The sequence below is a fragment of the Ambystoma mexicanum genome, chromosome 11, assembly GCF_040938575.1.
Source record: "Ambystoma mexicanum isolate Mex_15411 chromosome 11, UKY_AmexF1_1, whole genome shotgun sequence".
NCBI classification, from domain to species: Eukaryota; Metazoa; Chordata; class Amphibia; order Caudata; family Ambystomatidae; genus Ambystoma; species Ambystoma mexicanum.
This window is the reverse complement of record NC_090934.1, coordinates 1400945927-1400970855: the sequence shown is the minus strand read 5'-3', so window position 1 is coordinate 1400970855 and position 24929 is coordinate 1400945927. Positions and strand designations below refer to the sequence as shown.

Genomic DNA, 24929 nt, shown 5'->3' with positions numbered 1-24929 from the left:
GCTCACCTAAACATCCCTCTGAGAGAGAGAGAGGGGGGGGGGAGAGAGAGAGAGAGAGAGAGAGAGAGAGTGCGTGTGTTAGACCAAGCTGTGAGGGCAGGAGGTCCTCACCCTCCATCAGATTACCTGGAAATGCTAAAGTACCTCAGGTTTGTGAAGAGGGTGGATTATAAGAAAACTCATTGTTTTACATCATGGTATGTTCTGTGGATATACCCATCATGGTATGTTCTGTGGATATACCCATCATGGTATGTTCTGTGGATATACCCATCATGGCTTGTATGTGGTGACAAGCTTTTTAAAAGTCCCCGCCTATGAAAGCCATCTCTGTTTAATATGTATGGGCATTTCACAGAGTTCCGGAGCTAAGTGTTTTATGAGGCCAGCCATGATTTATGAGCAATTCTTCCACACACTCCTTTTTGTTAGAAGTAGAAATGTTAAGTCTGCACGAACCCAACCTTAAACAAATACACCCAGATCCCACCCCCTTACTTTACCAACCTCCTTCTGTGTGCTTATCACTCCCTCTTGACTCTCCACCTCATCATTCCACCACATTCCAAGATCTGGAATGGCCTGTTCTAGTATTTGTGAGGCCCTCTGCAATTAAAGACTTTCAGGGACGCCAAGGTTCCCTTTTCTTTTTTTTTCATCGCTGGAAATGACATTGCAGAAAGTGACATCACATTTTAATAGTGAAGGGCAACTTTTTAAAATATCTTTATTGTGCAACTGGTTTTACTAAACCTTACACAAAATATTCTTTCATAAATATCAGTTCTCATTTCGATAAACTACATACATACCACACATTTTAAATCTCATTTGATAATCCAATATACATCTTCTCAAACAAATGTATAACTATACTTACTAGAAGCATATAATGCACTCATTGATATGTGCATGGATCTTTACCAATGCACAGCTCAGCGGTCTTATCTAATTTAGTCAGGGCATCTTGAAAAGCTTTATTACAGGAAGTTGCCATGATTAAGAGAGGAGACAGGAAGCCTTGGCATTTGCAGTGTATTCATTTTCACTGTGATTATCATCTATGGAGCTACACTACAGTCTATTTAACCATGAATGAGTACTTTTTGTAAACGTCTACCCTATGAAAACGAGTATTTTGGTGTAAGGATTAGAAAGACGTGGATTCAATAGAGTAAAGCTGTGCGCTCTTGACCACTCCTTAATTATGAGCAGTATGACAAGATTCTGTAATAACTGGCAGCATTATCACCACACCCTCCAGCTCATCCAATAGGAGCTGGTAAAATTGAGTAAACGAGATTAGAGTGGGTAGGGACCACGCGCTCTAGTTAACACAATACGTTGTATAATAGTCCAGAAATTGTCTTGATTGAATGACTTCTTGAAAAACTCATGTGTTTGTTATGAAAGATGAATTTATTGAAGGTTTGGACAGCCGAGTATTTTAGGTGCTCCATATTTTGTCAGATTGACGACAATGCGATAACATGTTTTTCCAGGATCACCCGCTTAAGTTAAATAATGAAGCCAATGTTTGAACCCTGACAGCGATTTGACACTTGACCACATGTCTTCTCAACTCTGGTTGGTGCAAATAGGTATTAATGTTTGACTTTCAACAGCTAAATCACAACCGTTTTGTAGAGATGACTTGAAAAGTTCACAAATGTCATGCTAAATAAACCAAATTTGACAAATAAGCGAATCCTTAAAGAAACAGGTCAATAAAGAGTATGTTTGCAGTTATAATAGAGGTTTCTAGTCAAAATGGAGAAGGTTTTTTGGGATTTAAACTCCTTGGTTTTGCAACTGTGATTCTAACGCGTACAGAAGCACACCAAAACAAGACATTTTACAAGGTTACCTGCTTGTAGTTATTGTTTGGCATAGACATGCAGACTGTTTGCATGCCAATTTGAAATTCTACAAAAAGTCAATCCCATTTGGTGCATGTCAACAAGCATACGTCATTGAAATAAAGTGTGTTGCTTCAAAAGAAGGTATATTTTGTAACAACTCAGTGTACCTGTCTTTGGAGAAGGCGCAGATGTTAGTGTCCTGGAGGGGTCTTGGTTCTTCCACATGCAAATGCTACCATTTCTGTTCTTATCATTCAGCACTCACACTTACGGGGGGTGAAAAATGGACCTCCATCCCGTACCCCGAGACCCACTCCCCGGCAAGGCCATGCAAAGTCAGGTTTCTGTGTTTGGAATAAAATGTCAATGGACTTCCAGTTCTTTGAGGCATGCAGTTGTGGGCAGGGTGTTGAAGGGAGGCTTGGCCAGGAAGCTGGCTAGAGCAGTTGTGTAGGGGAGAGCTGCTGCCTGTGAGGTTTCCATTGGCACAGGGCCTTTAAAGACTGCACAGGCTGCCCCTGACGGTGCCATGTATGGCAAGGTCTGGATGTATAGATTAGCATATTATGACTACACAGAACCGGAAGATGGTCATTCTATCCCTGATAGATCTCATCGTAAAGATGCATGCCATCTCTTTGCAATGGGACCTTCGGCACACATGTGGAAATTAGTGATGTGTTCACCTCGCGATCCAGAGGGGCTAGTGCGTAAGAATGCATCCGTGTCCATTGTAAGCATAGCTTTTACTCGCCAGACCTGCTGTTCCTCGTTTGACTCATTGATTCTTGGAGTGGAAGCCATGCGTGTTTGCTGCCAGTGCCAGCCAGTCTTCCTTCACAATGCACACAAACTGCAGTTATCACATACTTAGGAATTAAGCAGCTTCTTCAAGTGTCAAAGGTCCAGGAAAGTGTGCAGTACGTATGTGCTTCTTCTAATTTAGTAATTCATATCGTACTTATTTTCTGGCTTAATGTGAGCATCTGTAATATTGATATTGATATTTTATTTGTATTGCGATCGTACACAAGTGTTTCAGAGCGCGACGAGGCAAGGGAGGGGAACCAGGGAGAACAAAACAACGGTCTTACTAGGCCCAGTGAAATAGAGAACGTGCAAGTGCATGGGTGGGAGAAGTGGAAAGTGCTGAGCAAAGGAATAAAATGAATGATAAATAAATTAATTAATAATAAAAAGCAACAAACGGTGGAAGTGCAGCCAGCAAGTGGCAAGTGCTAGGTTTTAGCAACAGACAAGGGTGTGTCTGATAAGTGCAGAAAAAAAGGAGGGGCTCTAGGGTTACAGATACAGACCCCAGTGCAAGGTATTGCCCGGAGTAGGTGCGGGTGGGTGGCAGGGTGAGCAGGTACCTAAACCCGAAAGTCAGAGGGTAACCAGGTGCATGATGCCAAGACAGAACACATCATCAGGGGCGAGGAGGAGTGAAGACAGAAGCAAAAAGGAGGGTCTTGAGGTGCTTTGGGAACCAGAGATGGTACTCCCCAAGTTTCAGAGTGGCAGAGAGGCTGTTCCAGAGGGAGGCCCCAGCCGAAAATAGAGATATACCCCCAGCTTGTTTCTTTGAATAACGACTGTCTCTGGGGGGTTTAGAGGTGGAGGAGTGAAGAGCTCAGCGGGGAAGGTATTTACGGAGGGACAGCTGAAGGTATTTTGGACCCAGGCCCCAGAAACCTTGTGAACAATGCAAAGGCTCTTGAATGTTATCCTTGCAGCCACTGGGAGCGAGTGGAGAGATACAATCCCAGGGCTTGAAGCCAAGGACAAGTCTTACAGTCCTGTTCTGGAAAAGTTGCAAAGGGCGGAGAGTAGAGGCAGGTAGATTTAGAAAGAGGCTGTTGCAAAGATCCAACCGAGAGAGAACCAGGGCTCGAGAGACAGTGAGCTTCTGTGGGAAGGAGAGGAAAGGCAGAATACCTATTAGGAGGTGCAGTAGGAAGTTTGACTTTTTAGAGACATCAGAGATGTGGGCAGGGAAGGAAAGCATAGAGTCAAAGACGGCCTTGAGTTTCTTAGCCTCGCAGGTGGGGGGAGGAGAAGGGCCAAGGGAGGCCGGCCAGAGTGTGACAGGAAAGGAGAGTTAAGGTGTGCCGATGGGGAGGATCTCTGTCTTGCTGATGTTCAGGCAGAGATCATTGGCGGCACACCAATCCTGAATGGCAGATAGGCAATCCGAGATGAGAGTAGGAGAAGAGGTGGCCGAGGGAAGCCTGAAAATGAGTTGAGTGTCATTAGCATAGCACTGATAATTGGAGCAGAAAATGGCAATGCGGTGGGCGAGAATTGCCAGGTATTGGTTGACAATCCAGGGTGAGAGGTTAGACCCCTGGGGAACACCGCAGGTAGAAAGGGAGATAGATGAAAGGAAGAACCCAATTTGGACCTGGGAGGGTCGATCAGAGAGGCAAGAGGTTAGCCAGGTGACATGTGGTGTGACAGATGTGTGAGCCAGCATTGACGCTAGAGGCATTGCTGGAGGGGTGCACGGAGGGGGCTATAGTCCGGGCGGGGCTTTAGCTTGTAGACTCAGATAGAAGCTCAGGGGCTGCAACCAAAAGGCTAGCTAGACCTGAGTCCCGACAGTGCCGCCATTAGCATAGCCCCAGATCTTTTCAAGACCTAGCAACACCCCTGGCTGGTGGTGTGCATGTAAGTTGCTGTATTGCAGTCGTAACCTGGACAGATGGGTTTAAGAGGCTGCTGTACCTTTGGGCTGCGTAGACCTATGAATATATTTGCATCGGATTTTTAACTTTTTGATTGCATGCTCAGAGTACCGGGATAACAAAATCTGGGGGCTGGTGGCATATCACTCATTGAATCCCTACCCCAAATTAATAGATATGATATGCCCGATGGCAAAATGACTTCTCTTTTTTAGGCTGTATATATAACTTCTAAAGGCACTGCTGGGATTTCATACCCGAAGAGGCGCCACACTCTCCTGCAGCGTGGTCTTTGACTCACTAAAACTCAATCATTCATATAAGACCTGATCTGCGAAGCTTCTGAGATGTTGGGGGCTTCCTCTTCCATTTTGGCAGAGAAATGTGTGCCCTATTCCCAGAAGGCATGAGTATGTGAGCATGGGCCCATCGCTGTGAAATGCACTTCCAGCAGCGGTGTGCCCTGTGCAATCATACAGTGGGGTTGGGCGTGCACTCCCACCCAAGGCCTCGTGTGCTCAGGCTCAAAGCAGAGAGCGTTGCAGGCCATCTTTGTGAATAAGGTAATCCCTGCATTTCTCCACGTCATACAAGGAGGGAAGGGTGCATTGCCAGCACTTCTATTCACTTGCATGACTTTTTGATCTTTAAGGGCCTATACTTTCTAATCTGCAGAAAACAATGTCAAGCGTTCATCAGCAACGGAGCTTTCCTTAAACGTAATAAGGTATCCTCAGTGTGTACGTAGTGGGACGGGGAGGCGCGGGGGCCTGCCACAAATAACGACTGACTCTGATGGCAAGTCCAAGGGTCTTTATTTCACCTCTGTACACACAGAATGGTTTTTGGGTCTACCAGGGTCTTAAGTGAATTGGCGCTAAGGCCGTCCCTCTCTATCTGATTCCCGCTGATTTACTCACTCCTTAGCCGAGACATCCTTATCAGGGATGTTAGTGATGGGCAATGGTAACACCTGTCTGTTTCTTTGCTAACTTACTCTGTTGGTGTTTTCCCTACGACAATGACTGACCTACTCCTTAGGGATTGTCTATCTTTGCCTGGCACATGCCGCTTAGTGTTCTAGAGAGTTAGGGATGGTGCCGTCTTTCACCCAGTGTCACTCTCTCCGTTCTCACGCACGCTCTTACCTTAGCCTTCACTTCCCTGGTCTCTAAGATGTACTTCTCCCACAGTGCTACTGTCCCTCCGATCTTACACTCCACGTCCTACCTCCAGCCTTTTGATGTTACCACGCCTTCCCCTTCCCAATCTTTCACTCACCACTGTCCATACAGTCTGCTACCTCTGGTGTATCTTCTCCTCCTTCCTTCCTTCCTCGCCTCCTCTGCAACTGTTACCACTCTGGTTTTACCCCTAGTCCTTACTCCGCCACCCCCCTTCTCTACTACCACTCCTACCTCTCACGACCGTTACTCCCACTCTACTGATACAACCACCTTATTACTAGCACTTCTGCTCTACTACCTCTTTTAATGCCAGTCGTATTCTTCATGCTGCTGCTCCCACTGCCTCTACTTCCTACTACCACTACCACTACCACCCCTATTCTATCACTAATGCACTCACTCACAAGCACTCTCAAGACCCCCTCTCTCTAATAGCCTCCACACTCTTGTCGCACTCTCCTCCTCTGGTCTCTTAGATGGCCTCCTCCACCGCTCGGCCAACTGCAGCCCACACTAAACAAGTCCCAACCGCCTTAAATACTGCTCCCCTTCTTATATACCCCTCGCCCTCTCAGGATTGACCAATGTACCCTACCAATGGCTTACCTTGCCCTCAGGGTGTTTGACAGGGGGCTGCTTAGGAGACTTGATAAGGGCTTCTTGCCCCACCCCCTTTTTTAGGTGGCCCTGTCGTGTTAATGAGTTTCTCCTGGTGCCCGGTATCCTCTCCTTCGCTGGTCTGCTGCCTTTGTTGCCCGGAGGTCTTGCAGCGTGCCGCCGGGGGCCTCCTGCCTGGTGCTAATAGTCTTACTAAAGAAAATGTGCACTATGCATATCATGCAATGTCACTTTAATTTTGCTTTTAAAGTTCTGTGAAACAAAATAGCCAGCAGTAGAAATTGAAGTGCACAAGTCCCTTTTTTATTTCTACTACACAGTGGAACACGTCTGAGAAACCAAGAAACACGATGGAGGCTAGCTGAGTGGACTGAGACGGGACGAGGAGTTCAGGGAGGCAATCCGTGCGGCAAAAGCATGGCACGTCAGGGTAGTGGCCCAATGGGAGAGGAAATTGAGCGCAGGCTTATGCTGCCTGGTATAGGGTGCACATGTGGCCTCCTGATTAGGCTGCACCACTTCTCCAGGTCATCATGAGAATTCTATAACTCTGAGGGTAGCTGGATGATAAGTTCAGTGGACCACCTTAGCGCAATGCACAAAGATGGTGGTGCACCGAGTACTGGTGTGAACTCGTCAGTATCACAATACAGGGCTGTTGGCATCTGAGAGCCAACTCAACTATAATCAATTGCTTGAGTCTCTCCGGCAGAACTGAAGGGAAGCATGTAGCGACCTACATCGGCTGTTAAAGCCTGCAAGCCAAAGTACATTGTATGATCTAAGCAATGGCAGTTAACTAGGGCGAAGGGCAGCTTGCTCGTATGGCCCACCGCTGTGAGTTGTGTATATAGAATTATAGATGGGTAGATCTCATGTTCCACCAATGAGATCGAATTCATGATAGGCAATGAGCACTAAGCTCAAGCTGTCTATGATCTAACTCAGAATCCCTAGTTGGAATACAGCTGTAGTTTAAATCCACCTGTGCCTGACCAAAGCACTGAGGTTTGTGATAGGAAGAACCTGTTCCTAGTTTATGGTCCTCCTTTTTGATCTGCAAACTCATGGCAGTATGTCTCAGGATGAAGGGATTCCATGTTTTTCCCTATCTGGACGATTGTCTCATCAGAGTCCAGATTCCAGATCAGGTGGGGTTCCCATCCATCTGTACCTTACCTACCACCGCTTACACAGCCAGCCTGGACTTCTCCAGATCAGGTGAGGTTCCTGTCCCTCTGTACCTTGCCTACAACCGCTTACACAGCCAGCCTGGAGTTCTCCAGATAAGGTGGGGTTCCCGTCCCTCTGTACCTTACTTACCACCTCTTACACAGCCAGCCTGGAGTTCTCCAGATCAGATGGGGTTCCCGTCCCTCTGTACCTTACCTTCCACCGCTTACACAGCCAGCCTGGAGTTCTCCAGATAAGGTGGGGTTCCCGTCCCTCTGTACCTTACCTACCACCGCTTACACAGCCAGCCTGGATTTCTCCAGATCAGGTGAGGTTCCCGTCCCTCTGTACCTTACCTACCACCACTTACACAGCCAGCCTGGAGTTCTCCAGATCCTGTAGGGTTCCCATCCCTCTGTACCTTACCTACCACCGCTTACACGGCCAGCCTGGAGTTCTCCAGATCAGGTGGGGTTCCCGTCCCTCTGTACCTTACCTTCCACTGCTTACACAGCCAGCCTGGAGTTCTCCAGATAAGGTGGGGTTCCCGTCCCTCTGTACCTTACCTACCACCGCTTACACAGCCAGCCTGGAGTTCTCCAGATAAGGTGGGGTTCCCGTCCCTCTGTACCTTACCTACCACCGCTTACACAGCCAGCCTGGACTTCTCCAGATCAGGTGAGGTTCCCGTCCCTCTGTACCTTGCCTACCACCGCTTACACAGCCAGCCTGGAATTCTCCAGATAAGGTGGGGTACCCGTTCCTCTGTACCTTACTTACCACCTCTTACACAGCCAGCCTGGAGTTCTCCAGATCAGGTGGGGTTCCCGTCCCTCTGTACCTTACCTTCCACCGCTTACAACGGTCAGCCTGGAGTTCTCCAGATAAGGTGGGGTTCCCGTCCCTCTGTACCTTACCTACCACCGCTTACACAGCCAGCCTGGATTTCTCTAGATCAGGTGAGGTTCCCGTCCCTCTGTACCTTACCTACCACCACTTACACAGCCAGCCTGGAGTTCTCCAGATCAGGTGGGGTTCCCGTCCCTCTGTACCTTACCTACCACCGCTTACACAGCCAGCCTGGAGTTCTCCAGATAAGGTGGGGTTCCCGTCCCTCTGTACCTTACCTACCACCGCTTACACAGCCAGCCTGGAGTTCTCCAGATCAGGTGAGGTTCCCGTCCCTCTGTACCTTACCTTCCACCACTTACACAGCCAGCCTGGAGTTCTCCAGATAAGGTGGGGTTCCCGTCCCTCTGTACCTTACCTACCACCACTTACACAGCCAGCCTGGATTTCTCCAGATCAGGTGAGGTTCCCGTCCCTCTGTACCTTGCCTACCACCGCTTACACAGCCAGCCTGGAGTTCTCCAGATCCGGTGGGGTTCCCGTCACTCTGTACCTTACTTACCACCTCTTACACAGCCAGCCTGGAGTTCTCTAGATCCGGTGGGGTTCCCGTCACGCCATACCTTACCTACCACCTCTTGCACAGCCAGCCGGGAGTTCTCCAGATCAGGTGGGGTTCCCGTCCCTCTGTACCTTACCTTCCACCGCTTACACAGCTAGCCTGGAATTCTTCAGATAAGGTGGGGTTCCCGTCCCTCTGTACCTTACCTACCACCGCTTACACAGCCAGCCTGTAGTTCTCCAGATCCATTGGGGTTCCTTTCACTCTGTACCTTACCTACCACCTCTTACACAGCCAGACTGGAGTTCTCCAGATCAGGTGGGGTTCCCATCCCTCTGTACCTTACCTTCCACCGCTTACACAGCCAGCCTGGACTTCTCCAGATCTGGTGGAGTTCCCATCCCTCTGTACCTTACTTGCCACCTCTTACACAGCCAGCCTGGAGTTCTCCAGATCAGGTGGGGTTCCCATCCCTCTGTACCTTACCTACCAACTCTTACACAGCCAGCCTGGACTCTCCAGATCCAGTAGGGTTTCCATCCCTCAGTACTTTACCTACCACCACTTACACAGTCAGCCTGGAGTTCTCCAGATCAGGTGGGGTTCCCAACCCTCTGTACCTTACCTACCAACTCTTATACAGCCAGCCTGGACTTCTCCAGATCCGGTGGGGTTCCCATCCCTCTGTACCCTAGCTACCAAGTCTTACACAGCCAGCCTGGACTCTCCAGATCCAGTGGGGTTTCCATCCCTCAGTACTTTACCTACCACCACTTACACAGTCAGCCTGGAGTTCTCCAGATCAGGTGGGGTTCCCATCCCTCTGTACCTTACCTACCACCGCTTACACAGCCAGCCTGGACTTCTCCAGATCAGGTGAGGTTCCTGTCCCTCTGTACCTTGCCTACAACCGCTTACACAGCCAGCCTGGAGTTCTCCAGATAAGGTGGGGTTCCCGTCCCTCTGTACCTTACTTACCACCTCTTTCACAGCCAGCCTGGAGTTCTCCAGATCAGGTGGGGTTCCCGTCCCTCTGTACCTTACCTTCCACCGCTTACACAGCCAGCCTGGAGTTCTCCAGATAAGGTGGGGTTCCCGTCCCTCTGTACCTTACCTACCACCGCTTACACAGCCAGCCTGGATTTCTCCAGATCAGGTGAGGTTCCCGTCCCTCTGTACCTTACCTACCACCACTTACACAGCCAGCCTGGAGTTCTCCAGATCCTGTGGGGTTCCCATCCCTCTGTACCTTACCTACCACCGCTTACACGGCCAGCCTGGAGTTCTCCAGATCAGGTGGGGTTCCCGTCCCTCTGTACCTTACCTTCCACTGCTTACACAGCCAGCCTGGAGTTCTCCATATAAGGTGGGGTTCCCGTCCCTCTGTACCTTACCTACCACCGCTTACACAGCCAGCCTGGAGTTCTCCAGATCAGGTGAGGTTCCCGTCCCTCTGTACCTTGCCTACCACCGCTTACACAGCCAGCCTGGAGTTCTCCAGATAAGGTGGGGTACCCGTTCCTCTGTACCTTACTTACCACCTCTTACACAGCCAGCCTGGAGTTCTCCAGATCAGGTGGGGTTCCCGTCCCTCTGTACCTTACCTTCCACCGCTTACAACGGTCAGCCTGGAGTTCTCCAGATAAGGTGGGGTTCCCGTCCCTCTGTACCTTACCTACCACCGCTTACACAGCCAGCCTGGATTTCTCTAGATCAGGTGAGGTTCCCGTCCCTCTGTACCTTACCTACCACCACTTACACAACCAGCCTGGAGTTCTCCAGATCAGGTGGGGTTCCCGTCCCTCTGTACCTTACCTACCACCGCTTACACAGCCAGCCTGGAGTTCTCCAGATAAGGTGGGGTTCCCGTCCCTCTGTACCTTACCTACCACCGCTTACACAGCCAGCCTGGAGTTCTCCAGATCAGGTGAGGTTCCCGTCCCTCTGTACCTTACCTTCCACCACTTACACAGCCAGCCTGGAGTTCTCCAGATAAGGTGGGGTTCCCGTCCCTCTGTACCTTACCTACCACCACTTACACAGCCAGCCTGGATTTCTCCAGATCAGGTGAGGTTCCCGTCCCTCTGTACCTTGCCTACCACCGCTTACACAGCCAGCCTGGAGTTCTCCAGATCCGGTGGGGTTCCCGTCACTCTATACCTTACTTACCACCTCTTACACAGCCAGCCTGGAGTTCTCTAGATCCGGTGGGGTTCCCGTCACGCCATACCTTACCTACCACCTCTTGCACAGCCAGCCGGGAGTTCTCCAGATCAGGTGGGGTTCCCGTCCCTCTGTACCTTACCTTCCACCACTTACACAGCTAGCCTGGAATTCTTCAGATAAGGTGGGGTTCCCGTCCCTCTGTACCTTACCTACCACCGCTTACACAGCCAGCCTGGACTTCTCCAGATCTGGTGGGGTTCCCATCCCTCTGTACCTTACTTGCCACCTCTTACACAGCCAGCCTGGAGTTCTCCAGATCAGGTGGGGTTCCCATCCCTCTGTACCTTACCTACCAACTCTTACACAGCCAGCCTGGACTCTCCAGATCCAGTAGGGTTTCCATCCCTCAGTACTTTACCTACCACCACTTACACAGTCAGCCTGGAGTTCTCCAGATCAGGTGGGGTTCCCAACCCTCTGTACCTTACCTACCAACTCTTATACAGCCAGCCTGGACTTCTCCAGATCCGGTGGGGTTCCCATCCCTCTGTACCCTAGCTACCAAGTCTTACACAGCCAGCCTGGACTCTCCAGATCCAGTGGGGTTTCCATCCCTCAGTACTTTACCTACCACCACTTACACAGTCAGCCTGGAGTTCTCCAGATCAGGTGGGGTTCCCATCCCTCTGTACCTTACCTTCCCCCTCTTACACAGCCAGCCTGGAGTTCTCCTCAAACTTTAAGAAGTCCCAGGTGACAACTCCCCTGTTGATCTCATTCATCAGAGTACTTCTGGACACTCGCTGGGGAAAGGCTTTTCCTCCCGGGGACAGGGCAAGGGGGGGACAGGGCCAGGAATATATCTCAGATGGTCGACATGCTAAGAGGAACTAGCTCTGTCCTGCATTCTCAGTCTTCCACATTTACACAGTGTTATTGCAACCTGCGTAGCTCTGGTGCCAGACGCCTGGTTGAGTTTGAGATGACGCCAATGGCTCCTGCGATCTCAATGGTGTCAGTTTTCAGGCAAAATGACAGACCTCCTCTATGACTGGAAGTAAGTAGTGCAGTATTACCTGTAGTGGGCCTGATGAGGGACACTGCTGAAGGGAACGCCCATTTTCCAACGCGACGCCTGTTGGGAGGTTTGACGGTTCCTCATGAGTGATCTCAACGAGAAGACTTTGGTCCTTCGCAGAACCCCGTTCCACATCAGCCTGATGGAACTGCAGACGATTAGGCTGGCACTAATGGCTGTCCATCCTTTGGTTCAGGGGAGGAGTGTTCTGTTTCCGACTACCAGCATGGTGGCCAGGCACTACCTCAACAAGAGCGATGGAGTCTGTTCACTGCCCATGTGCAGAGAAGCAATGCAGATGTAGTTCTGGGCTTTACAAAACAAAGGGTTCTGTCACCCAAGAGTGGCGGCTGTGCCAGGCTGTCCTTAAACAGATTTTCAACCTCTGGGTTGACATAGTCATCTGTCCCCTGTGGCATCTTCCACTAATGGTGGATCTCCTTTCCATGGTAGAGGGGGAGGCTGATCCACCACTGGAACCACAGCACGTGTAACCTTCTTACATGGCTGCTGAGAGGCTGAGGCACAGGGACTGGGACCTACTGGGCAACGTCTTGGAAGTCCAGCTTTCAACCAGGAAGCCTCCCGCAAAGACCATTTACAAATGTTGTGGAAAGGTTCACTGCTTGGTGTGGAGGGAAGTATATGGACCCGCTGTCTTGTTCTTTGCTTCACTTTTACACTGTTTACTGTCTTTGTCCCAGCAGACCTTGCAGATTAGTAGAGTTAAGACTTATCTGGGTGCTATGTAGTTCTTTAAAAGAACACTGCATCATTTTTAAATACTTATGCAGTACCTCAAGGGGTTGGTCAAGATGTTTCCCCATATCTGTTTATTCTTCCTGCGTGAAACTTAAACCTTGTTCCCACGCTCCTCATGGGGGCTCCTTTCGAGCCCCCACACTCCTCTTCTCTTCGATTGTAATTGCGGAGGGTTATTTTCTGTTCTGTTCGCCATCCCTTCGACTAGGAAGGAGCGAATTACAGGCAAGCTTCCCGATATTCTGTATTTATTTTTTCGGAAAGGCTTTATTTATCAATTTTTGTTCGAACCAAAATAAAATCCAACACAAAGCAATCTTGAAAGAATCGGGGTGTAGGAGTGAAGCGTAGGAGCTGCAGGGACTTGATACATCAAAGCAACAACAGAATTTAGCATCAGCCAATCCGCATCCACAATCCCAGAGGATAGGTTGTGCACAAAACACTTTAGATCAGAGAGAAGTGCTGTAACATTTGTGGCTTAACATTGCAGAACTCATGAAGAGGGAGCCTGTGTCTGCAAGCAACCCTGGACCGGCACAGACCCTTTCTGCCGCCCCAATCTCCCAGATCCTATACCACCAAACTTAAATGTGTGCCCCCCGATTTTCTTTACAGTTCTTAGCGAGTGCTGCGGGAGCTCCTAGCAACAGTTGACTAATAAGTGGTGCTCTGAGGTCCCCGCAAACGATATAGGGAGTCCAGTGGCACCCCGAGAGGCACCACGTGTGGGTACATAGATAATAAGGATCCCAGGATGTCCCCTATAAGGGCCAGGACCTCCCCCCAGAAAATCTGAGCCCTCCTGCAGGACTACCACGAATGTAAGTAATCCCCGTTCTGACCACACCGCCTCCCCTATATTCTGTTTTTAAAAGAGGAGGTTACCTTTCGAGTTAGACCATCCTTCCTTCCACCCTAATGTAGTTTCAGAATCACACTTATCTCAAAAAATACAATGACCACTATTCTAGCACCACCCTCCATCCCCTGGATCTTAGTGGAACCTTCATCTTCAGTGTCTCACGTATGAGGGTGGTTCACATGGATGGCCAGGTATTTATAACATTCGCTGACGCCCGTTTGGTCAATGCAGTCTCTAAATAAACACCATCTAGAGGGATTATTTAATTCATTATGGAGTGCCAAACACTGACTGGCAAGGAAGTGCCAGGAGGAATCGGGGCTCACCCGACAAGGGTTCTGGAGGCCACATCCGCTCTTCAGAGGAGTGTGCTGGACCTGGATATCTGGATGGAGGCTACTTGGGTCTTGCTGTTTGCCATTGCAAACCATTATTCTTGTAATCCCCTCTCTGTCTACCTTGCCCACTTTGGCAGGGTGGTGGAGGAGAATAAAGGGGTACACCGAGCTCACATGTGCAGTGTGCTCTATGAATGACTGCTGGTGTCATTCCTGAATGGTATACGTTTGAGAGTGAAGGGCTACTTTTTGCAAACTCTAAAATAGCATCTTATAGAGTTGTATGTGCTATTAATGGGATGTTGCGCAACTCTGGGTTTATGCAAATTTGGAAACTCGCCGAATGACATTCTTAGGGTGTCTTTGCTCGTCGGAAACTACCGATGCTGTCTAATTCTTGGATCTCTTCAATATGGTTTTATAGAATGATGTGTGCTTTTTATGTTATGATAATCAATTATTTATACAGTGCCAATCAGGGTTTACGAGATTCAGAAGAGCCTTATTTCTACACCTTTTTATACAAGGGACGTGAAGAAATCCTACCACTGGCCTGTGCAGACGGCTGCCATTCACCGTCTCCCCTTACCACAGTCTCACGCTGTTTTTGTCTCTGTGTGTGTTTGTGTGTCTCACTTGCTCACTCGCTCTCTTTCTCTGGGTCTCTTTCTCTCACCATCATCAGGTAGATACTTTTTACACCTATAAAGCAAGCATCTGTAAATTGGCAAATGGGTGAAGACTCCACACACTGCCATTAGCAAAGTGCTATGGATTTTGGGAGTCATGAACATTTGGTACTTGCAAAGAAAGGGCTTCCTGAGCCATCAAGACCACCACATGCCCACCTATCAACGTCGTTAGTATGTTGGTTGGCAGGCTGAGAGCCGTCTCAAACCTCACTGTAACCTGCTTGGGTGCTTTGCTCAGGGGGCCTGCTGGGCTGCGATTTCTGCCCACTAGGGCAGCAAATGCCATCCGTCAGGTGATCAGAGCAAGGTCCAGAAGAAGCCCTCGTCGTTTCTCCCTGACGTCTAGCCTACAGTTGCCAAGATAATCAATCCCCACAGCCGCTTCCCCAATCTGTGATTTAGTCAACTCCGTAACTTCAGTTTCAGAGGGATTCCGAACCCTACAGGAGGCTTGAACAGATGAGGGGCAGGAATCGTCAAAGGCGCAGTGTGAGATTTAGGGAGCTGGGAGCTTTCACCATTCCCCATTCTGCGCTTCCCCCAGCTGCAGGCATAGAAGGACAAGGGGGTGCCTTGAGCTCTCAGGGTGCAGGGTGCTCGATAAATGACTGCTGGTGTCCCTCCTGGAGGTGGGAAGTCAATGGCGCCATCGAGAGGGCCCCAGCTGAGCAGCATTTCTGTCTGATGACCTTTGATGCTGGATTCAAATATTTAAGATGAATCGGTGGGAGGAGAATCCATCAGCAAGAACCCGAGGCTGGGTGCGCCATCCCTGGAAGATAAACTAAGAATATGAAAGGCAATGCCATTCTAAGGGCTCTGTGTCATCATAAATGGTAGATTTTGATCCCCCCCCCCGTTTTTCTACATATGTCTGATATTTGGATGATACTGTAATTTGTTTTCCTTTTAATTGTCAAATTATTTTAAATGGTTTTGGATCAGTAAAAATGCCTGTTTGAGGCTGTGAATGTCGAACTAAGCAGGTAAGTAGAGGATTGCTGATGAGAAACATGTGATCACTTAATGCTTTGCTTTTCTGCAGAATTCTCTTTTGGTATTTGCTGGCCTTTCGGATGGACTTGTTGCAGTGTACCCAGTGGAGCAAGGGATTCCGGCGGACAGCTGCTCGTACATCTGCTCTCACACTGCCAACCGGTCCACCTTCAAGATGGCCGACGATGACCCTCGCCAGAACCCATATCCCGTGAATGCCATGCAAGTGTCTAACGGCACAGCCGAAGTGTGGTACAGTAACGGGCCAGGCATCCTCATCATAGACTGCGTTACTATGGAGATAACTAAGAGAGTCGAGGCCTACAGCCCTCCTTCTCGGATTACGTCCATCGTGTGCAGTTTGGGCTGTGATGGGGATGAGCTTGTTTGGTGCCTGGACGATAAAACCAATTCATTGGTCTTGTTCCATGCTGCAAGGTACCAGCTGTGTGCACGGTACTGTTGTGGAGATGGGAGTCCGTTAAGAGACATGTTTACAATACAGCTGCCTCCTGAAGGGATTTCTGACAGCTTCACTTCAACTTCAGCACATAGAAAAGACAGCAACAATACTGCAGATATGACCATCATCTTCAGTGAAGAAGGAGGCACTCAGCTAATAAGCCATCAAGACTCGCTCACAGACTACGTCTCAATATCCTCCTACTCCTCCAGTCCACCCAATAGAATAACACCATCGTCTTCCAGTCTGTTGAGCTCACCCATCAGCTCATCCAGCTTGCCCTTTTCCACGGACTGTGAAGAGCCAGCTCTTGAACTGAGTCTGGCGCCTGCCACGTCAGAAAGCAGTGGGACGCCAACAGCGGAGGCTGAGCCCTACCTACAGGCCACAAAGATCCTCGCCGTGAACGATCTGCTCTGGGTTCCCAGGTAAGCCACACAAGAGAATGGGGCTATGGGGGCTCCAATGAGTGTGCGAGTGAGTGGGTTGGATAGGCTTGCTGCAGCCGGCTCCCTTGCACCCAGTGTCAACATATTGCAGTCTAAGCTGGAGACCTAAGTGGTGCACACCACTAGTGATCCTGTTCACGTGTAGGAAGGTCACCTTGCTTCGATCACTTGAATTGCGTCAATGTGCTTTATTTCCCTCTATGGTGCATGATCATTTAAGCTTCCAAAAAAGTTGCCTTCTTTTGTATCAACACTGTTCATGTTCTGCTGATTAACCCTCTGGAGGCACAGGGTTCTGAGATCTTCCAGGCCTGAGGTTATTTCTGGAGGTATCCAAGACTCGCAGGGTGGGAGACAGAACACACTGAACTCTCTGCCCCCAGATTGGGACATATACATACATCCCTGGAGAAGAATCTGGCTGCTGGGTGCAACTTTTGGCTACATTGGACTGCACAGTGAGACATAACCCCACCCGCAGGTCTTAACGAGGTAGTCATTGATTCCTCAGGGACAAGCTGACCAAAGCAATCGCTACGCTGGCATGGACATGCTTCCTTCTACTTAGGGGTTTTTCCCAACCCATGAGTTCTTTTTTCGGTTCGAACCCGAGCCATCTTTTTCATTTGCACTCAAGCTTAGAAATAACGGGACAGTATACGTTGATTTGTAATGGCTACTGTACCTCATGGTCAGTACGCTGTCCCATGCCTTTTATGATTTACTGTGCTATTACCTCTGCTTGGCGTCCAGAAAGTTGCGCCTCTGTCCACCTCCAAACATTGATCTACTGCTCCTCCACTATGGGTCATCTCTAGTCTCTCCTTCCTACCTCCTTAATGCCTCATTACAATGGCGCACTTTATAAAACACTAATTAAAAACAATATGCTGAAGCTCACCTATACATTCAAAACAGAACCTTCAGGGCCACTGATCAAAATGGTGGCATCATCACCTTCTGGTGGGTGGCACAAGAGAGGCAAATGGGAAACAGCATGCCCAATTACTATGAGGTTTCCGCACACGTTAGTCCATTTATTTATTTATTGTATTTGTATAGCGCGCACAAACCCTCAGACATCCGCGCGCTCGAGTGAACCAGTTACATGAAGCCCGGGGGGGGCACAGGAGGATATTATAAAAGTTTACAATCAGCAAATACATACCTCAGGCAGGCTCATGTTGACAGTTATTTGAACAGCCATGTTTTAAGAGCTCTGCGGAAAGCCCAGTAGGAAACCTCTGATCTTAAGACAAACGGGACCTCATTGTTCCATTGCTTAGTCCCAATAACTGGGAAACTTGTCCTGGCAGCTTTTGTGCGTTTGAACTTAGGTTGAACCATGTTTCTGACTTAGTAGTGTCGCTACTACTGAGAGGTCAGTACATACTCCTACTGTCCATCTGTAAATCGGAGAGTATGGTTCTACCAACTCTCCTGACGTCATGGAATTTATGAACGTCTGAGTCTGAGCTAGGGCGTTGTCATTCATAGCAAGAAACCTTTGTTAGGCTGAAGCCATGGACAACCTTTTACGCAACATCTAGTACCTTTGAATGTAGGGTTGAATCATGCGTGTGAATTGACACTACCACATGTTAACTACTTATATTGACTTGAGTGGGTTTCCCTGTGAATAGGATGTTTCATGTGTGTCTACTGTATAGAGTCATCCAGCCGATTCCTCACTTTCTGAAATAGCTCTACGTGCAGACTTGATCTGCAAATGGTTAACCAGCCACTGGCCGCCTGTGTGGGGGCAGATTAGAGGTGAGGGTTGGAGAGACCCCAGCCTGACTCCGTTATGGTGGTATTGGGTATTGGGTACTCTGGCTGGAAGTGACACCCATTTAAATCTGGTTCTGCATCTTAAATGAGATTTTGTTTTCTGTACTGGGCAAATTCAACGCAGGGAACCATGTATTCTTTTCAGTTTTGTACCAATTGTATTTCTATATTTCTACTTTGAAGTTAAAGCCCTGCTAAGATTTGTGAAAACAGATGAGGATGGTATATTATTGCATTCAGTTGTGTGAGATGGCACACATTGACACCTGCGCATGTGTGCCATACTATGAATCCAGTGGCTTTCTAGGACCGCATTGCCAAGGATCGGTAAAAGATGTCTTTGTCCTCACTGTCATTGCATGTTGGCATTGCAATCCCTTGTAACAGCCCCCTCTCCCCCCCCCCCCCCCCCCCCCCCGCAACCGCAGCGCTTGTGGAGGAAAAGCAGAGGAAGAGGCTCTGTCAAGAATGTTCAACCTACTTCTGGAATCTCCTGTCCTCATGCAGCTCAGAGGGCTGCCACGTCTTATTTAGACTGCTGACCCCAAGAGGGGCTCTCCCAAAGAGGAGCGGATGCCCAAGTGGTAGAAGATGTCTTTACACAGGGATGGCCTCAACCGGTCGCTTTTTCTCGATTGATCGAATAATATTTTTGGAAATAAATGTTGCGATACTGATCCACTTTAAAGACTGAAACCTTTTCAAATGCGTCAGTAAAGTGTCCTTTTGGTTTCCTGTGTTGTGAACAACCTGGGTGGTTTGAACCCGGGACAGTGGGATCAGTCTGCGCGATGGTGCCAGTCCAGGGGGGCGCAGCTGGGTCTCTACCCTTATTGTAAGAGCTATACCTGAAGGGTGCCCCCTTTCCAGGGGGGGTGCAAGTGGGTCTCTACCCTTATTGTAAGAGCTGTACTTGAAGGGTGCCCCCTTCCGAGGGGGCCCAGGTGGGTCTCTACCCTTATTGTAAGAGCTGTACCTGAAGGGTGTCCCCTTTCCAGGGGGGCGCAGCAGGGTCTCTACCCTTATTGTAAGAGCTGTACCTGAAGGGTGCCCCCTTTCCAGGGGGGGGGCAAGTGGGTCTCTACCCTTATTGTAAGAGCTGCAGTTGAAGGGTGCCCCCTTTCCAGGGGGGTGCAGGTGGGTCTCTACCCTTAGTGTAAGAACTGTACTTGAAGGGTGCCTCCTTTCCAGGGAGTGCAGGTGGGTCTCTGCCGTTATTGTAAGAGCTGCAGCTGAAGGGTGCCCCCTTTCCAGGGGGCGGGGGGGCAGGTGGGTCGCTACCCTTATTGTAAGAGCTGCAGTTGAAGGGTACCCCCTTTCCAGGAGGGTGCAGGTGGGTCTCTACCCTTATTGTAAGAGCTGCAGTTGAAGGGTGCCCCCTTTCCAAGGGGGTGCAGATGGGTCTCTACCCTTATTGTAAGAGCTGTACCTGAAGGGTGCCCCCTTTCCAGGGGGGGTTCAAGTGGGTCTCTACCTTTATTGTAAGAGCTGCAGCTGAAGGGTGCCCCCTTTCCAGGGGGGTGCAGGTGGGTCTCTACCCTTATTGTAAGAGCTGTACCTGAAGGGTGCCCCCTTTCCATGGGGTGCAAGTGGGTCTCTACCCTTATTGTAAGAGCTGCAGTTGAAGGGTGCCCCCTTTCCAGGGGGTGCAAGTGGGTCTCTACCCTTATTGTAAGAGCTGCAGCTGAAGGGTGCCCCCTTTCCAGGGGGGCGCAGCTGGGTCTCTACCCTTATTGTAAGAGCTGTACCTGAAGGGTGCCCCCTTCCGAGGGGGCCCAGGTGGGTCTCTACCCTTATTGTAAGAGCTGTACCTGAAGGGTGCCCCCTTTCCAGGGGGTGCAGGTGGGTCTCTACCCTTATTGTAAGAGCTGTACCTGAAGGGTGCCCCCCTTCCGAGGGGGCCCAGGTGGGTCTCTACCCTTATTGTAAGAGCTGTACCTGAAGGGTGCCCCCTTTCCAGGGGGGCGCAGCTGGGTCTCTACCCTTATTGTAAGAGTTGTACCTGAAGGGTGCCCCCTTTCCAGGGGGGTGCAAGTGGGTCTCTACCCTTATGAGCTGCAGCTGAAGGGTGCCCCCTTTCCAGGGGGGTGCAGGTGGGTCTCTACCCTTATTGTAAGAACTGCAGCTGAAGGGTGCCCCCTTTCCAGGGGGGGTGCAAGTGGGTCTCTACCCTTATTGTAAGAGTTGAAGGTTGCCCTCTTTCCGGGGGGTGCAGGTGGGTCTCTACCCTTATTGTAAGAGCTGCAGTTGAAGGGTGCCCCCTTTCCAGGGGGTGCAGGTGAGTCTCTACCCTTATTGTAAGAGCTGCAGTTGAAGGGTGCCCCCTTTCCAGGGGGGTGCAGGTGGGTCTCTACCCTTATTGTAAGAGCTGTACTTGAAGGGTGCCCCCTTTCCAGGGGGTGCAGGTGGGTCTCTACCCTTATTGTAAGAGCTGTACCTGAAGGGTGCCCTCTTTCTGGGGCGTGCAGGTGGATCTCTACCCTTATTGTAAGAGCTGCAGCTGAAGGGTGCCCCCTTTCCAGGGGGGTGCAGGTGGGTCTATACCCTTATTGTAAGAGCTGTATCTGAAGGGTGCCCTCTTTCCGGAGGGTGCAGGTGGGTCTCTACCCTTATTGTAAGAACTGCAGCTGAAGGGTGCCCCTTTTCCAGGGGTGGTGCAAGTGGGTCTCTACCCTTATTGTAAGAGCTGCAGTTGAAGGGTGCCCCCTTTCCAGGGGGGTGCAGGTGGGTCTCTACCCTTATTGTAAGAGCTGTACTTGAAGGGTGCCCCCTTTCCAGGGAGTGCAGGTGGGTCTCTGCCATTATTGTAAGAGCTGCAGCTGAAGGGTGCCCCCTTTCCAGGGGGCCGGGGGGCAGGTGGGTCGCTACCCTTTTTGTAAGAGCTGCAGTTGAAGGGTACCCCCTTTCCAGCGGGGTGCAGGTGGGTCCCTGCTCTTATTCTAAGAGCTGCAGTTGAAGGGTGCCCCCCTTCCGAGGGGGCCCAGGTGGGTCTCTACCCTTATTGTAAGAGTTGAAGGGTGCCCCCTTTACGGGGGGGTGCAGGTGGGTCTCTACCCTTATTGTAAGAGCTGCAGTCGAAGGGTTCCCCCTTTCCGGGAGGTGCAGGTGGGTCTCTGCCCTTATTGTAAGAGTTGAAGGGTGCCCCCTTTACGGGGGGTGCAGCTGGGTCTCTACCCTTATTGTAAGAGCTGTAGTCGAAGGGTGCCCCCTTTCCGGGGGGTGCCGGTGGGTCTCTACCCTTATTGTAAGAGCTGCAGTTGAAGGGTGCCCCCTTCCTAGGGGGATGCAGATGGGTCTCTGCGCTTATTGAAAGAGCTGCAGTTGAAGGGTACCCCCTTTCCAAGGGGGTGCAGGTGGTTCTCTACCCTTATTGTAAGAGCTGCATTTGAAAGGTGCCCCCTTTCCTGGGGGTGCAGGTGTGTCCCTGCCCTTATTGTAAGAGCTGCAGTTTCAGGGTGCCCCCTTTGAGTGATGGGAGAGAGCGCTTTGGGTCTGGAGCTCTGGAGTAATGCCTCACTAAGAACAGGTAGGTTTGTCGGAGGGGATGTTTGTGGCCATGTGGGTTGTGTTTTGTGTGCACAGGTATTTCCATTTTGTGTAAAGAATGTGACAGGATGTTCTGGGATGGAACGGAAGATTGGTGTTTGGCTTTAGTAGTAAAGGTATGTGATCTTTTATTCTCTTATTATTTTTGTTTTTTTGTTATTAATTACACTTATATTGCTTCATAATCTTGCTTAGTGGTTTTGCCCATTAAATGTTTCCCTTACGATGATCTAGTTCACTGACAATCGATAGGCAGTCAATCAATCAACAAACAAACTTTATTTCGTTTTGAAAGCCCATTAAAAACGTGACACCGAAAAAGTAACACATATATAAAACAATAAAAAAGAAGAAGCAATTCCAAATGAGCTTCTAGAATGTTGCGACTAAAAAGGAGTGCTAAAAGCTAAAGAGAGTGCTGAAAAGGCTAAAGAGAGTTCTAAAAGCGTGAGATTGCTGAAAAAGCTTAAGAGAGTGCTGAAAAAGCTAAAGAGCGCTAAAAGCTAAAGAGAGTGCTGAAAAAGCTAAAGAGAGTGCTAAAAGCTAGAGATTGCAAAAGCTAAAGAGAGTGCCGTAAAAGCTAAATAATGTGCTGAAAAAGGTAAGAGAGTGCTAAAAGCTAAAGAGAGTGCTAAAAGCTAGAGATTGCTGAAAAAGCTTAAGAGAGTGCTGAAAAGGCTAAAGAGAGTGCTAAAAGCTAAAGAGAGTGCTGAAAAAGCTAAAGAGAGAGCTAAAAGCTAGAGATTGCTGAAAAAGCTAAAGAGTGCTGTAAAAGCTAAATAATGTGCTGAAAAAGGTAAGAGAGTGCTAAAAGCTAAAGAGAGTGCTAAAAGCTAGAGATTGCTGAAAAAACTTAAGAGAGTGCTGAAAAAGCTAAAGAGAGTGCTAAAAGCTACAGAGAGTGCTGAAAAAGCTAAAGAGAGTGCTAAAAGCTAGAGATTGCTGAAAAAGCTAAAGAAAGTGCTGTAAAAGCTAAATAATGTGCTGAAAAAGGTAAGAGAGTGCTAAAAGCTAAAGAGAGTGCTAAAAGCTAGAGATTGCTGAAAAAGCTAAAGAGAGTGCTGTAAAAGCTAAATAATGTGCTGAAAAAGGTAAGAGAGTGCTAAAAGCTAAAGAGAGTGCTAAAAGCTAGAGATTGCTGAAAAAGCTAAAGAGAGTGATGTAAAAGCTAAATAATGTGCTGAAAAAGGTAAGAGAGTGCTGAAAAAGCTAAAGAGAGTGTGCTAAAAGCTAAAGAGAGTGCTGTAAAAGCTAAAGAGAGTGCTGTAAAAGCTAAAGAGAGTGCTGAAAAAGCTAAAGAGAGTGCTGAAAAAGTTGGGAAATTTAAATAACGGGCATCTCTATCTGCTGTTAGGATGGTTTTCATCGTATCATAATCCACCAGGCCTTAGATAAAAAGCTCAAGACTGCAAATGTCAAATCCTCATTCAAGGTCAGAGTGCATAGTCTTCAGCTCCCAAACAGACCTAATATTTACAAAAATAGGCTATAACCATCTCCTCCTTAACTGTTTATGCTTTGGGCAGCTGGAAAGCGATCGATGGGTAATATGTGAGAATTGTAAAGAGCCTTACATCCACGTGCTTCTAAATTCTACAACTGACAGAATATTACGCCTGACAGAGCACGGTTGTAAGAAGGAAATATATTGCAGAGTTATGTCTCTGGACAAAAATTAGTTTTAAACAATCAATATCTGGGAATCCTACTTGGCGAAGAGAGTCAAGAATCGGTTTCTGTGCAGAATATGAACCTTGTTCTTTACCATCTCAATCATCGTGGCGGTGACCGCGGAAAGAGAAGGCATCCCTAAATCCTAGGCTAGGGCTGCTACACGTTGGAACCATGCCATGAATTCCCTCCTGCAGTGCTTAATACATCACAATGTTGCTGGTTGGCTGACTTACTTACCTTTAGCCAGTAGAGTAATGTCCTAGTTAGGGCTTCAACTTGGACAGCTCTAACTCCGGTTTCCATCAGCAATGGGATTGTTGGAGTGCTTTCCGGTAAACTTGTTCGCCGTGATGCCTGCTTGTGCTTTGGTGCCCTATCAAGAATTAAAATAAATAAACCTAGGATTTGTTTAATGGATGTGTTTCCCACTCTGGTTAAGACAGCCATATCCGCATGACCCCAGAGTTTGCTGCCATATAATATGGCTGAGAAGGCTTGTCCTTTGTGCACCTTAATAGCAGACAGAGGGATCCGCTTGCCAAGTTGAGAGCTCAGGGTACGAGCTAAAACCAAGCGTCTTTTAAGAAAATGTTTTGTAATTGCAGCACTATTTAGACTCTGCCTTTAAAGCCCGCTATATGACTCTCATAATTGGTTTTTACTCCGTTTTTGCTCCGTTGACCCATTCTCAGGAATTGGTAGTATTTCTAATGAACATTTATCGGACACTTTACTTTCAGAACTCTTTAATTTCGAGCTTCTACATCACTATGTTAAATAGGAAACTGTTTTTTTGGGGGGGACACATGAAGGTAGAACTTTGCAATTCAAGTCAAGAGTTGAACGCTTCATTTTGCAGCAGAAGAGGCAAATCCATGACAAGGCGTCTATCCATGCTGACGCCTCTACTCCAGATGAGTTGGGGGCGGTTCTTGCAGGCTTTGCTGGCAAACTTCAAGCAGAAGGCCCTATCGCTTCGCCCACCGCTCCACCGCTGACCACAATGCAAGCAGAAGGCCCTATCGCTTCGCCCAACGCTCCACCACTGGCCATGATGCAAGCAGAAGGCCCCATCGCTTCGCCCACCGCTCCACCGCTGGCCACGATGCAAGCAGAACGCCCTATCGCTTCGCCCACCGCTCCACCGCTGGCCACGATGCAAGCAGAAGGC

The 24929-nt window shown here is 49.0% G+C and overlaps 1 protein-coding gene across 3 annotated transcripts in view; it reads left to right on the top strand.

Annotated features, from left to right (window-relative positions):
* The window catches only part of LRRK1 (leucine rich repeat kinase 1), a 1071210-nt gene that overhangs the window by 988963 nt on the left and 57318 nt on the right, over positions 1-24929 (top strand). For 2 of the 3 annotated variants that reach the window (XM_069625024.1, XM_069625025.1), the window contains exon 32: positions 15885-16726. The exons of the other annotated variant lie outside the window; for it this stretch is intronic. In XM_069625024.1, the coding sequence (XP_069481125.1) occupies positions 15885-16726 (842 nt within the window). The remainder of the gene's footprint in view (positions 1-15884; positions 16727-24929) is intronic. 3 annotated transcript variants of the gene reach the window in all.